The 15,598-nt window shown below is 35.0% G+C and overlaps 1 protein-coding gene across 1 annotated transcript; it reads left to right on the plus strand.

Moving 5' to 3' along the window:
* The first annotated feature begins 5,138 nt into the window (after positions 1–5,138).
* On the plus strand, positions 5,139–14,402 carry LOC131946399 (lariat debranching enzyme B). The gene is made up of 9 exons (XM_059307142.1): positions 5,139–5,237; positions 9,519–9,616; positions 9,933–10,039; positions 10,287–10,411; positions 10,731–10,998; positions 11,334–11,457; positions 11,758–11,838; positions 11,984–12,126; positions 12,373–14,402. The coding sequence occupies exons 2-9, from the start codon at positions 9,527–9,529 to the stop codon at positions 13,361–13,363; spliced, it is 1,929 nt and encodes a 642-aa protein (XP_059163125.1). The 5' UTR covers positions 5,139–5,237; positions 9,519–9,526; the 3' UTR covers positions 13,364–14,402.
* Positions 14,403–15,598: the final 1,196 nt, after the last annotated feature.

Raw genomic sequence — 15,598 nt, forward strand, 5'->3', positions numbered from 1 at the left:
GATGAATAACAAGGAAGCAATTTTTTTTATTTACGTAAAAACATCATTTCCTTTCAAAATGTTTTAATGAAATCATTTTTCCCATATGGATGTGCAATTAAATTTCAAATATTAATAAATATAACAGACACAGATTCTTCTAACCCAAGACTAAACATTAAGTGTTAAATGTTTTCGTATGCCGTGGTCGGGTTGGTAAACGGTAAAGCTCATGTCTGCTAAACCGAAAAATCCAGTTCGAATCCTCGAGGCATGATAGCCAAGGATAGCAACACATCTAGGAGAGAGCAAATCCAAATAAAATAAACCGGGAGTGATCTCCCCTAAACTTTCTCGAATATTCTTATATAAAACAACAGGGGATGGGAACTCGGGATATAGTTATGATTTTTAATCAATTTTAAATACATAAACTTTTAAAAATAAAATAGAATCTCATAGAAAAAAGTATTGCACACCAAGCGAACGCCGAATAAAGATCTTCATAATGGTGCGCAATATTATTAGTACTTTATAAATTTAGATGCGTTTTTGAGAAATCGGAAATAGCGTAAATTAGTACTTCCCGTCAACGGAAATTACTCAAAATTTAACAGAAGGTAGAGAATTAGATCTTTTACTTACATGTGAAATTTCATTTATCTATCTGAAATAGTACTCAAGTTATAGGCTTTTGAAAAATTCAAAGTAGGAAAAGTACCACTTCCGGTTATCGGAAATCGCTTAAAAGTTGATACGGATCTACGATTTTGATAAAATACTTATATATGAAATTTCATCAACCTAGCTGTAACGGTACTCAAGTTATCGTGTTTACACACGGACACACAGACAGACAGACAGACAGACAGACAGACAGACAGACAGACACACAGACATACGGACAAGATTGCAAAATTATGTTTTTCCGTATCAGTGAGGTGTAAAACGTCGAGATTTGTAAAAATCCCCCATACTACGTATATACGAGAAAGTAAAAATTAAGTCAAATTCCTATACAGACTCTTTGTGTGTGTGTGTTTTTTTAAATAGGCAAACATCCCTCCTCCTACCTTAACACCAACAGTGTTTTTTTCAGACAATTTCTCCGTGGGAGGGGGGGTAAGGTTAATCTTTCGCAGACTTAAATTTCCAGGGTACTGGTAAAAGAAGGAGTGGCCTAGAGGTAGAGAGCTGGACTTCTAAACCGTAAGTTTCGAGTTCGAATCTGGTTTCAAGTCAGCAGACCGTCTCTGAGTCAACCCCGATGGGTACCGGTGGCGCTAACCACACTATTCCTTCATAGGCCGAAACAGGTGAACTCTACTTCACTTGCCCCATGGACCGTCAGGTTCGAAAAGGGAAGTTTTATTTTTTCCCAGGTTACCAGCCAAACAAGCTTAGTTCTGCCAATCAGAACCCATTTAGTGAAAAAGAATTTGCCTTTTCTTGTCTATTCTAAGATTGTTGTAATTTAAACTCATGTCTCAACCCCCGAATCTTCCCAATTCCCTACCAAAAGTGCAGCAAGAAAGTAGGCTAAAAAACATGAGTGTGCTTCGGGAGGGGGAGGGGGGGGGGTGTCCGAAAAAATTCATGAAAGAGACTCTGGCCACGAACCATTCCAAAACACACACACAGACAAATTATAGTCCCTCCGATTATGAACCGAAAATGTCGATAATCTGATTTGTTGATCAAATATTTTGTGTTGTTAACTAAAATAAACGTTTGTGTTTTTATACCTCCACATGTAACCATCTTATGTGATTACGTTGAGGGGTCAAATACATCGTTAAAACTATTGAAGAAATCTGACTAGAGTCAACCTAACCATATTTTAACAATAGGGACTAATGAATGTAGGACACTTTGATCTAGTGAGGAGACAATGACCTAACCATATTTTAACAACAGGGGCTAATGAGTGTAGGAAACTGATACGGTGAAGAAACAATGACCTAACCATATTTTACTAATAGGGACTAGTGAATGTAGGACAATGATATGGTGAAGAAACAATGATTGGATGACCTAACCATCTTTTAACAATAGAGACTAGTGAATGTAGGACAATGATATGGTGAAGAAACAATGATTGGATGACCTAACCATATTTTAACAATAGAGACTAGTGAATGTAGGACAATGATATGGTGAAGAAACAATGATTGGATGACCTAACCATATTTTAACTATAGGGACTAATGAATGTAGGACACTTTGATCTAGTGAGGAGACAATGACCTAACCATATTTTAACACTAGGGACTAATGAATGTAGGACACTGATACGGTGAAGAAACAATGATTGGATGACCTAACCATATTTTAACAATAGGGACTAATGAATGTAGGACACTGATACGGTGAGGAGACAATGACCTTACCATATTTTAACAATAGGGACTAATGAATGTAGGACACCGATATGGTGAATGACCTATCCATATTTTAACAATAGGGACTAATGAATGTAGGACACTTTGATCTAGTGAGGAGACAATGACCTAACCATGTTTTAACAATAGGGACTAATGAATGTAGGCCACTGTTAGGGTGAATGACCTAACCATATTTTAACAATAGGGAATAGTGAATGTAGGACACTGATCTAGTGAGGAGGCAATGACCTAACCATGTTTTAACAATAAGGAGTAGTGAATGTAGGACACCGATATGGTGAATGACCTAACCATGTTTTAACAATAGGGACTAATTAATGTAGGACACTTTGATCTAGTAGGAGACAATGACCTAACCATATTTTAACAATAGGGACTAATGAATGAAGGACACGCTAATCTAGTGAGGAGACAACCATCAAAGCCGATTTCATTAATCCCAGGTGGTGCAAGGCAAGATAACAAAGTATCGCATGACCGAACAGACGACAATGAAAGGATAAGAAGGTTACGGTTGACTGCCCAGAGTGATTTAAACCATGCTTATAAGTTAAGTCAAAAATTCTGTTTTAAAAAGTGCTGACCGAAAGTAGAGTTGTTCTTAACCAAGCTAAGGATATTTTATTTCTACACGTATAGGTCTACATTATTAACCTAGCTAGCTATCTTCGAGCCGGTATGTTACATTTAAACTCAATTCAATTTATGAACTCACTATTTATAGTAATAGTAATATAGTATGTAGTTTTAAGCGTAAAGTTAGTTAAATCATGATGTTTTTTCTTGTTATTTCATGTAACGCTGAACCATTATATATTTTAACTTCACGGTAAATTACCAGCTTTTAAAAACTGATAGATTCTAGTTCTATCCACTAGTAACGATTATTGTCAAAATTCCTAATTTTGTACTTTTATATTTTCCGTAGTTTCTGAAACTTACAAGGACAATTTCTTTTTCACTTCTTTTATTTAACTCTACCAACTATTCCTAATTACTTGAATCGTGTCACTGTATTAATTATCAATTATCATTAAAAAAAGGATGCATCTATTCGGACCCGGGTCCCAATAGCCACGGCCGCTATTGGGACCCGGGTCCTAATAGCCTCGGCCGCTATTGGGACCAGCCAATAGAATTGTTTAGATTTAGTTATACAAAAGTTCTTTTAAAATGCAGAATATATAGATTATAGATCTAATAACTTTTCTGTTGTGATTTTTTTCCTTGTAATTTTAAATGATATATTGAGATCGTGCTTTAAATACCCGATATCATTACTGACCAGTGTTTCTTCCAGACTTTTTTCTCCGGGGGGGCACTGGAAATCTTCGGGGGGGCGGTAAACTTTCTTCGGGGGGGCGGACACTGTTAAAAGTATATATTTTCTATATAAATTATATACATTTCATTTCGTTCGGGGGGGGCGGTAAAAATTTTTCGGGGGGGCTTCGCCCCCCCCCCCGAAGAGATGCCTGGAAGAAACTCTGTTACTGACAAATGTTATGATGAGCGGGTGTCGTTAGGTCTAATTATGGCCTATGGTATAAACTTCTATGGCCGAGCGAATGTTGAGCGCGCATGTAAAAATGTGTTTTATTTCTTATTCTTCTGTTAAACGTAATTTGATTTCATATGTCTATCCGTCCATATATATATATATATATATATATATATATATATATATATATATATATATATATATATATATATATATATATAGTATATATAGTATATATAGTATAAGATAGCTCATATAGGCTACAGCTCCCGGGTCCGTTTTCTTGAACACGAATATTTCGCATGCGTTGAAGTACGCTTTAATAGAAGCAATACGTAACATTTGAACTCACAATGACCCCAAATCCGTTTTTCCCTCTTGCTGGGTGGGGAGGGGGGGGGGGGGACTACGGCGACGACAAATCTCGACAAGCTCATATCAATGGTCTGGCTATGACGTATGCTATACGCCTACACTGTTCACATCTAAACCAAAGTGAACTCACAGTGACCCTGGCTAGACCGTGTCGGTATTTTTCTTGCGCTGACCAGAAAACGCGAGTGGGCGACCAATGGAGCAACGATGTGATTATAGGGCCTAATTGGCGTGTTTAAAAAACCTAAATCTAGAAAAAAAAATATAATCTATTTAAAAAAAAACAATTTAAAAAAAAGACACTTATGCAAACAACTCAATGGAATGTTAGACTTAGATAAATACACATTAATTCACGCAAAAACGAAAGCTTTGATAGGTCCCGATCCCGTAACTGATCGAGATGCGGGAGGTACTGCGTTTTCTACTCGACCATGACGTCTTAGGATAATAACTAAGTATTTAATGCTTTTGTATATATAGCTAAATATAGGGTATTTAGAAATACCAACACAAGAACTAACGCTACATAATCCGCATAACTAATTACAGTAAAAGACAACAAAATACGAGCAAATCCACAAGAAAAATCAAATAAACATAAAAGGTATAATTTTAATACAGCTTGTACAAGTGCTTATCGAACTTAATGTCGGGTCCCAGCGGCCGAGGCTATTTAGGACCCGGGTCCCAATAGCGGCCGAGGCTATTAGGACCCGGGTCCCAATAGCGGTCGAGGCTATTAGGACCCGGGTCCCAATAGCCACTTCCTTAAAAAAAATTAGCTGCAGTCTAAATTAATTCTTAATATATTACTTCGCTGTTTTTGTGTTGTTTACAAACGGATAAAAACCTGTATCTTTTGACAATTAGTGAGACCGAATTTCAATTTGTTAGCCCTCACGTAAGTTTTAAATAACTTGAAGGCTTGAGAAGGTGCTTTCTTTCATTATATTTTAAATATATGCCGACTAAATGTAAGTTGTTTGTAACTTCCTACGTTATTATTAGTAAGAAATTTAATTTAAAAACGTTAGACTTGAGGAAAATACTAATCTCATTAGTAAAACAGCAGTGTCAGTGGTAAAACACAAAACACAGTGATGACACTCGTGATGAATGAAACTGCCTGCCCAGTGTTTTAGCTGATTATCTGTCTCACTGAACTGACAGTCACCAGAGACACCACTAGACACCAACTAGATCTAGATTCTAGGCCCGAATTAATAGTCCTAGGCCTACTAATTATTAATATAATTAGACCTTAAAACTAGGGATTTAGGTAAAAAAACACTAGGGTAAAGGAGGGCGTTAAGAGCCGTGTGGTATTAAGCCCCAATCAACACCCCACCCCCACAAAACCCCCAATAACACTGCTAATCTACTTCTGATGTAACAACCACTGCTGTTCTTTGATAACAGAGAAGCAGAGGATTCATTTTATGTAATTTAAGACCCACTTGGCCCAATAGGGAGAGAATGAGACAGGATTTAATCCCACTGCTCTTTCCCTAAAATTTCTCATCTCCATAAAACCATTTTGTGAACTTTTTTTCCAAATAGACATAACTTGGGAAACTTAACTTTGTAATAAACCAAATGACTTTTTCAAGCCCATTCTTCATTCCTGTATTAGAGCATTGGTTGTTGTACATTTTAACACTATTTTTATAGCTATGGCTAGAATAGTTTTATTTTGGTGAATTTTTTTTTGCACAGTGATTATTGGTGCCAAAACAAAATGGCCGACATTTGTCCCATTTTACCATGCTATAAAGTTTTTATCATTATCAGAGTAAAATTTGACTGATCATTACCATAATGGTTTTATTTGTTAGATAATAACTAAATCTACATGAATACATTAATTTTGTCCACTAGCTTGCCTGTTCAGAAAAGTTATAACAGATACTGTTATGTGGCTCTTGATACCCTATGTGCAAGTTTCTCATTTAATAGACCACTGAATATGACACTGGTTTAGGAATAGTTAACATAAAATATATTAATTGTTAAACAGACTTGTGTCTAACTGATAGAAATACAATTCTAACCTGCTAAAAAGTAAAAATTCAGCCATCTGATGTTAGCCAGGTAATTTTTAAAATGGTACACATACTTATTACCCCCAGCCCCCACCTGTTTCTAACCAACCATAAAACTTCTAATCTCTTTGTAGGTAACAGGAATAAATGTTCTTAGGTCTCAGCCAATCTGGGGTGGTATGTTATGTAATTTAGGACCCTCAAGGTCCAGCAGGGAAGTTAACAGGCACATTAATACCACTGCTCCCCCCCCCCCCCCTTACAATTTCTTACCCCCATGATACCCAGCCCCCACCAGTTTCTGGCCCACCATAAAACTTATCTCTTTGTATGTAACATGGATTACAGTTACAGATCTCAGACAATCTGGGGTGCATGTTATGTAATATAAGACCTTCATGGTCTAGCAGGGTGGAGACCAAAGAGGAATCAGTACCACTGCTCTCCCCTCACAATTTCTCACCTCCATGATAGCCAGACCCCACCTGTATCTAACCCACCATAAAACATCATCTCTTTGTAGGTAACATGGACTTAGTTCTTAGATCTCAGCCAACCAGAGATAGCATCTCCTTATGTAATTTATGGCCCTCAGGGTCCAGCAAGGAGAAAAAAAGGGGAAACCAGTACCACTGCTCTCCCCTCACAATTTCTCACCCCCATGATACCCAGCCCCCACCTGTATCTAACCCACCATAAAACTTATCTCTTTGTAGGTAACATGGACAGTTCTTAGATCTCAGCCAACCAGAGATCTAAGACTCCTTATGTAATTTATGGCTCTCAGGGTCCAGCAAGGAGAACAAAGGGGAAACCAGTACCACTGCTCTCCCCTCAACATTTCTCACCTCCATGTCATGTTATGTAATGTATAGCACACATGGCTATCAGGGGAAAGCATTAAGGCAGATTAGTTAGTACCACCCCTTTTTACATACAAGAATGTTAACTCTGGACAGCTACACACTAGTATACTAGCTACACACTAGGCATACGAATGTGCCTACTGTAAACTACTAGACTTAACTAGACTGTAGGCCTTATGTACACCTGCAATTGTATCAATTGTAGACTGGGCCCATTGGGGCCTAGTGATAGCTAGTATCAGTTAAAGTGTGTGTACACAGCATTAACTATTTTGGGGTTAGAAATTAATTATTTTTATTGCGGAGTTAGTCTAAACTAGGAGATAATGCTTATTGCCCCATTGCACGGCTCCTTTCACCCCAAATGCTGATTTCGGGGGTATGACAATAAATGTTCAATTAATCCCATTTAAAGTATATTTAATAGACATTGTTATTATTTTTATATTGAGTAAGATATGTTAGAATAATTTTGCCATACTTTCAATACTAAAAAATTCTTAGATTAGTAGAAATCTTTAAAAATGTACAGGTGCTAAAAAGTGTGGCTCTTAACGCCCTCCTTTACCCTAATCATCATATATTCATATAAAAATAAAAATTACATATTCTTGTAGTTAGAGCTCAACTAGATCTAGATCTATATGAAAACAAAACAAAAAAGATTTTCTGTCTAGCTCAAATAGTTTTTTTTTGGCGAGTTTTTTTGTGAGGGGTGGAATCCCCTTGCTTTTGCATTGGCCAGTTGTGACAAGTCATGGTATTTGATGGTATACCTGAATAAATTGAGCATAGTTATTTTACTTGCAGTTGTATTTTGTTCATATTTGCAGAGTTTAACTAGAATGATATATAGAACTTGTAAATGCTGTTGAAATTAATAAAAATAATACAGAACTTATATTTTTGTGTTGGCTTCCTCCCATAACCCCAAAAAACTGTGTGCTGCGCAAATATGAAAATGTTTCTAAAGCCATATTTTATACAAATACAGCAAATGAAAGAACTACAAAGTTAGAAATCTAAAGTAAATGACTTGAACACTGTTATGTGCATATAATTGCCTCATTATTTTGAGCAGGTGAAGTAGAGTCCATCTTTAAGCCATTTTGTTATAAAACTGCTGCGCAAATATGAAAATGTTTCTAAAGCAATATTTTATATAAATACAGTGAATGAAAGAACTCCATAGTCAGAAATCTAAAGTAAATGACTTGAACACTGTAATGTGTCTATAACTGCCTTGTTATTTTGGGCAGGTGAAGTAGAGTCCATATAAAAGCCATTTTGTAATAAGTGAAATGAAGTTATCAGATCAATGTTTTTATGTGTGAATTGTGTATGGATTCTGATTTTCAGCATATAACTATATCTAAGGGTAAGTAGAACTTGAATACTTAAAATTACAGTTAGCACAATGCTAGTGTATAGCAACAGACAGGTAACCTAGATCTAGGTCTGACTCTTGTCAGTCTAGAGTCTAGTCTGACAAAATTGGATTTTTAGGAAAAACATATTCTGCAAAACTAGAACTAGAGCTGAAAAAATTAAAGATGGGTATGTAAATATATTTTGAAATAAAAAATTAGATTTGTTTGCACATGCCATAAGAATGCTGTTATTAGTTGATCAAACTTAAAGGCAGGAAGATCGGGATGAAAAAATATAACAATGGTGGCAGCGTGACCTACATACAGTGACTACGTTCGGAGGGGTATAACTAATGTCGGAGTCAAAATATCCAAAAACAAATTTCATTTCCAATTACTTAAGATATGTCTGATCAGTAATCTACTCTCATCTAGAGGAATCTTTTAAAAAATCGAGATTCCAACGTATTTGAAACTAACCTTGATACAGAGGGAAGACCAAAGCAGAGACAGCATGCAATCAGGTCGCAAAGCCATTAAAACTAAGGGACAACCACTCTACTTTTTAATTAACCTTAGGAAATGACCTTTTAAACTTAATTAATTACCATAAATTAAAAACTTATTAGTATGCAAAACCAAATCTCGTGGGTCCGGTATCAGAAAGTAATGGGCGATTTCGGGTCATGTTTTTACCGCGAACTCGGCGGATGCCGACAACCCTATTAAAACTCAATCTAAAATTCTAGAATGAAGAAATCTGGCATCTGGAGTTTTCTAGGAAATTATTTTTTTGTCTATTGATATGATCTAAATTAGAATCTAGACTCTATATTACCCTGAATTCAGATCGGAGTCTGCACTCTGTACGCTACAAAGTACTAGATCTAAGTACTTAAGTCAAATAGTCCAAAAGTTAAACCTGTGGATCGAATTTTATTGTGATACTATCGATATGATCTAAATTTATATTACAGAATAGAGAATGAAAATAGCAGTAGAAGGATGTTGCCATGGAGAACTGGATAAAATATACGAAAGTATAGCTGAGCTTGAAAAGAAAAATGGGATAAAGGTAAACTAGTTAAGTTTTAAAAATAAAATCACATTTTACATTTGTTTTAAAGTTAATAAAATGCATTAGAAAATGGATACATATAAAACTACAATGCATTAACAATTATTTCAAGCTTGAAGATTTCTAAGTTACTTAGACCATATTGTTGATGTTGGAATAAATATGTAGTAAAGAATTATATATTATTAGATTAATAAATCACATTACATGCTTTTAGTTTGCTCATTTTCATTTACATCAATGATTATGTTTAAACATAAAAGCATCAGCTCCTGAATTCATTATAATTTTGGAACATTATGTTTACCATAAGGTTGATCTACTGCTGATCTGTGGAGATTTTCAAGCTGTCCGCAACTATGATGATCTGGACGCCATGGCTGTTCCGCGGAAGTATCAGCAACTCAACACTTTCTACAAGTAAGTTAGCACCGTTTTATTCTAGGAAATATTGTGGGCATAGCTTAAATTTAAGGTCTCAAACTTACACATAGATTAAACACATAGGTTTTCTGCTCGTGTTTTGTATTGTAGCTCATCTTTTCATTCACGGGACCAAATCTTAGCTCGATAAAATAATTATCTTAAGTCCATGTTAAGGCTTTTGAAAAAATTCCAGAATTCCCTTGCAGCTGATATATTTCTAATAGAATGTAATGTTTTATAGATATTATAATGGAGAAAGGGAAGCACCAGTGCTGACAGTGTTTATAGGAGGAAATCATGAGGCTTCAAACTACATGCAAGAGTTACCATATGGAGGATGGGTGGCCCCCAACATATACTATATGGGTAAGACACTTTGATTTATCATTCAATAGCACTCTTTCATATAATCACATTATGGGTCATTGTAGATCGTTTTGTGTAACAGTTGAGTGCAATAAATGATTAAATGAACCGATGCTGTCCTGTCCTTGATTTATGTTGGATCATTGTCTGTGCATGTTCTTTAAGTGTCGACCCTGTCCTCATCTCTTTTCGTAACAGTTTGTAAATGTTAAATAGTACATGTGGACATTGAACACATTTCAAAAACCAAGTTTCAATAATAAAAAAACATAATGGTGTGAAGTGTTTTTAAATTGTGCACTGTGTTCTACGTTGTCAGGATATGCTGGTATGATACAGGTGGGTGGCCTGCGAATTGGTGGGATTTCTGGCATCTTCAAGGGCTTTGACTACAACAAGGGCCACTTTGAGAGACCTCCCTATGACGACAACACAAAGAAAAGTGTTTACCATGTCCGCAACTTGGAAGTCTTTCGTCTGAAGCAGATTTCTCGTCCGGTGGACATTTTCTTGTCACATGACTGGCCTAAGGGCATCTATAACCATGGGAACACATCTGGTCTTTTGAGGAAGAAACCTTTTTTTAGGTAAGTTTAGTTTCTCTATATCCTATTTTTTTGTGAAAATTATAATTTTCAAATTTTATTAACTAAAAAAATATTAATATAAAGATGAATGTAGAATATATATATATATATATATATATATATATATATATATATATATATATATATATATATATACCGTTGATTGCTCTAAAATACAATTTTTGTGTGAATGCGTTTTGCTAAAGATTTTTCTAACGTATAATTTTGTGTACGTGTAAGTATGTGTGAATTTATTTCTCTAACATACAATTTTGTGTGTGTGAATGCTATTTACTATATATTTCTCTAACCTACAATTATTGTGTCTGTAACAGAGAAGAGGTAGAGAGCAACAAGCTTGGCTCACGTCCCCTGTTGGAGTTGCTGAAACACCTGCAGCCTACATACTGGTTTGCTGCACATCTCCACGTCAAGTTTGCTGCGCATGTTGAGCATACAGTAAGTTGGTGTGCTCTTGTTTTTGTTAAAAAAATTTCAATTAGAATTTTAAATAATTAACCAGCAGTAAAACTTGTCAAATGACTTACACGCGAAAGAGAACAAAATAAATGTTTAAACCTAAAAATAATGATTTCCCTGTCTTGTTACTTTTCTTGTGTTTAATATTTCCCTTGGTTGTTTCCCTAAAAAAAGTTAAATTTTTATTTATCACTGTATCTTTAATAAGAGTAGCATTTAGATTACAACTATTCCACCATTAAATAATTATTGTGTTCGATGTATGAATTATTTGTTTAGCCAGCTAGCAGTGAGGGTCCAGCGAAATCCACAAAATTTTTAGCTCTTGATAAGTGCCTACCTCGCCGCCACTTCCTACAGGTAAGTTATATTATACTCACCATTCCATGAGCTGTATTAGGAATTTATGTAATTTAAGTCTGTATTCTACTAAATAAATTCATACATTATTTTTTTATTTGCATTTTTTCACACATGTATTTTTTAAAACTTTTGTTTATTTTAGGTTTTGGATATACCACATAGTTCAGATGAGGGATTAAAGATTAAGCTGGACCCTGAGTGGGTGTCTATTCTTCACTCAACCAATCACATGTTGAGTCTCTCTCCTAGAAATACTTTTGTTCCAGGTCCTGGGTGTGGCCAAAGGTTAGAAGCACAAAACAATTTGATATTGCATTATTTGTTGTTTTTTTTAAATAAAAAATGCTGGTCAACATCACTATTCATTGTTGGAATCTCTGTATAGACTAGGGCTAGTTGTAGGATTAAGTTTTAAAAATTTTAAGAGTGTGCCATTTTGAGATATAAGGAAACACCCTTATTTTAATATATTTATTGCATTTTTATTAATTGTTGGTGAAAATCACTTAACAAAACTGATGATAATTTCAGGTACGATTATAAAGTATCTGACGAAGATATTGAAACGACCAGAAAGATTTTTGGAGGCGACATGACTCTACCTGAGAACTTCTGCCAGACCTCTGCGCCTATTGAGGGCGACCCACGATCTTTCTCAAGGTCGAGGGCACCCCTCACAGTTCAGGTCAACCCCCAGACGACCCTGCTGTGCACCATGCTGGACATCACTGACCCCAACGCCACCTTTGTGGGCAAGTCCTCGCAGGAGCTGTTGGATGAGAGCGACATTGGGTTGGTGGACGACGCGGATAAGACGGAGGACAGTGGCGATGATGCAGTAGAAGAAGACGATGATCTGCCCAGCACTATAGACAGCAGCATGGAAACATCCTCTAACATATCCTCTACTTGGGACAGTTTCCATTCAGCCAGCGAATCCATTAATGTATCCGCTTTCGGATCACCCAGCTCTCAAATGGTCACATCCACCCCTGCTAAAAACATCAAATCAAATTTTGTCGTCACTGATCTAGACGACAACGACGAGGAACTGCAACTTATTTTGTCTGCTCAAAAAAACAAAAAACCACAAAGCGACCTCACAAACGATTTGCCCTCATCAACAAATTCAGTGACCAGCAATAATTGCCCAAGCTCTAGTTCTCCAATTCACAACGGCAAAACCACACATTCAAATCCCATACTTGACAATGAGGCTAGCCCTAAAAACCCCTCATCTCTCACACCAACACATGAACCTCAGGATACTACTCCAGGTTCTTTAAATAAAAGAACAAGTTTTGGAATTTCTGGGTTATGCCTCAGCTCAAACACATCGCCAGAGGCCAGTGGAAATAATAGCAACACTCGCCAACCTGGCAAAAAGCGGGAAATTTCTGACGAACCTCAGCTCATTAGCAGTTCTGAGACAGAGTCTTCGGACAGTTCATTGAATCAAGCATCTGGCTTGAAAAAACTGAAGAGGAGAAACATCTCTGTGTACACTGAGCCAGTGGAGTAGCACGTGTTGACAGACTATAGCCTAGGTTGTTTTATTTTCTGGTCTAACAATTGTCACACAGCTAAAACCTATACAGATTTCCATGTACATTTATGTTTCTTAAATTTTTAAAGTTATCTGCTATTGAATGCTACTATCAACATGAAAGGACATATTTTTAGTGATCAAAAGTTTTGGCAGGCAAATATGAGTAATTAAATGATATATAGTAGCAGCTGATTTATTGACCTTCCTCGCCAGGACAATTTTCTATCTTGTTAGCTGTTTTTTGTTTTGTTTTTAAGGATTTTTATTTTACTTGAAACCAATTGTTAAAGATACAAATCAATGCATGACTTTATTTTACATTTTGACAAAATAAGTGTGATAAAAAATAAATTGAAGGAAAAAAAAATGTTTTTATTGTAAAAAAAAATTATTTTAATCTGTGAAAAGTTTTTTTAATAGACTAAAAAAACTAATTAAATTAATGTCCCTATTGAAATTGTGTGAAATAAAGATTTAAGATAACAGTTTTATTTTTATATTTTTATATTGTGTTCTATGTTGTAAAGTTGTTTTATGTAAATATACAAGAAAGTTATTTTTAAATCTTGTGATGCATTGTTGAATAATTTAAAAGGAAGGTAACACTGTAAGACCTTTTTGTTTTTAGATTTTTCATCAGTTATCTCCAGTGGTAGGTAGCTCTTAGAGTTTATTTTTATTAGCCTTGCCAAAATTTTTTAATCACATGGAAAATTCATTAAGGAATTTTACAATGGGAATAGTGGTGAAGATTTCTGTTTGTTTATTAAATAAACAAAACTGATGAAAAGCAGGCTTAAACAACACCTTCAGCAAGAATTACATGGTGTAAATTGGCGTGTTCAAATCATTTTGCTTACCAGCCATTTTCTTAATGCAGCCATAATTTTACTTGTAAATAGAATACAAAAGAAATATTAGTTTTATCTTTTATAAAAAGTCGATGTGTTTTTAAAGTTTAATTCTTTAAAAAGTTAATAATTGTTTTTCTGTAGTTTGAGTAAAATAATTAAACTAAAGAAAAAAAAAACAAATAAAAGTTTTTAAAAAAAAAAAAAAGTCTTTGACATATAGTTAGCACTGTTTTATGATGTAAATATAAAACAATTTCACAGTTCTATAAGTACCTGACCTAAAACAAAAAGGTCTTAGGTCATAGCTGCTTAAGTTTCAATGACTTGAAACCTAACAAGTGTTGAATTTTTGTTGGCATGCAACATCACATTGACTATTTTAAAGTTTATTTTGGCTTATTTTCAGTAAGGAAATGCTTGGAATATTAGATCTGAATTTTTTTCTTCCATTTATATCCCTTATTACCAGATCAACAGTTTGAAAGTTTGATCTAAAAAAATGCATTTAAAGTATTTTTCATCAATGTTTCAGAAATCTCTCCTTTATAAGCGTGTCTTCCAGTTTTTGCATTCCTGAAAAAATATTTGCAATGCAGCTTAATTATATGATATTCTTGGTATAATTTTATAAATTAAATAATATAATTTTATATTATTTAGTTATTCGATATAATTTTATATTTTAAAAACTGAACTGTCTTTTGATGGCCTGTGTTGAAATTATATGTACAGTATGTGGTAAAGTTTCAGCAAGATGTTTTTTTTTAAACAAATTCATATTTTTAACTTTTGAGGGAAAAAGTTATGTTATAATAATTGTTATATTAACATAGGTAGCCGCCAATTTAAGATGGGTGCTGCCTGATTTAAGTACCAAGAGGCAGCTAGTCATTTTTTTGTTTTTGTTCCCGTCTTTATGATCTTTATGTTCTATGTTCTTTATGATCACACGAGGCACATGGTAAAAATAGTATTTAACTTGATGGTTCGATACCTTTGGTCCCGTTTATCTGTCCTGTTTGTATATCAATACAACGTACATTTGTTTCAGTATTATAGGAATATGGTGTGGTCAGGAGGTAGTACACACATCTGCTAACCTTAAGGCTGGAATTCGGATCCCTGGTTCAAAGCTATAGGACTTACCTGAGTCCACCTAGTTCTGATGAGTACTTGACTCACATTTAGGGAAAGTAAAGATGACTGAGCTTAGGGCTGACCACAAAATCTTTTCATCAGTCAAGGTCACAGAATCAAGTGAACTCTACTTCATCTGCCCTGTTGACTTGCATGTCAAAAAGGATAACAATTGCTTAATATTATACCAAACCCTATTCATGTACTTCATTTCTGT

Source organism: Physella acuta, unplaced genomic scaffold, assembly GCF_028476545.2.
Source record: "Physella acuta isolate Inbredline_101_S28 unplaced genomic scaffold, ASM2847654v3 ptg000558l, whole genome shotgun sequence".
NCBI classification, from domain to species: domain Eukaryota; kingdom Metazoa; phylum Mollusca; class Gastropoda; family Physidae; genus Physella; species Physella acuta.

Bases quoted from the DNA above. Each gene is read 5' to 3' on its own strand.
- LOC131946399 (XM_059307142.1), top strand. From the start codon at position 9,527: ATGAAAATAGCAGTAGAAGGATGTTGCCATGGAGAACTGGATAAAATA. The intron at 10,040-10,286 runs GTAAGTTAGCAC...AATGTTTTATAG, and splicing joins CAACTCAACACTTTCTACAA to ATATTATAATGGAGAAAGGG. The intron at 12,127-12,372 runs GTTAGAAGCACA...TGATAATTTCAG, and splicing joins GGTCCTGGGTGTGGCCAAAG to GTACGATTATAAAGTATCTG.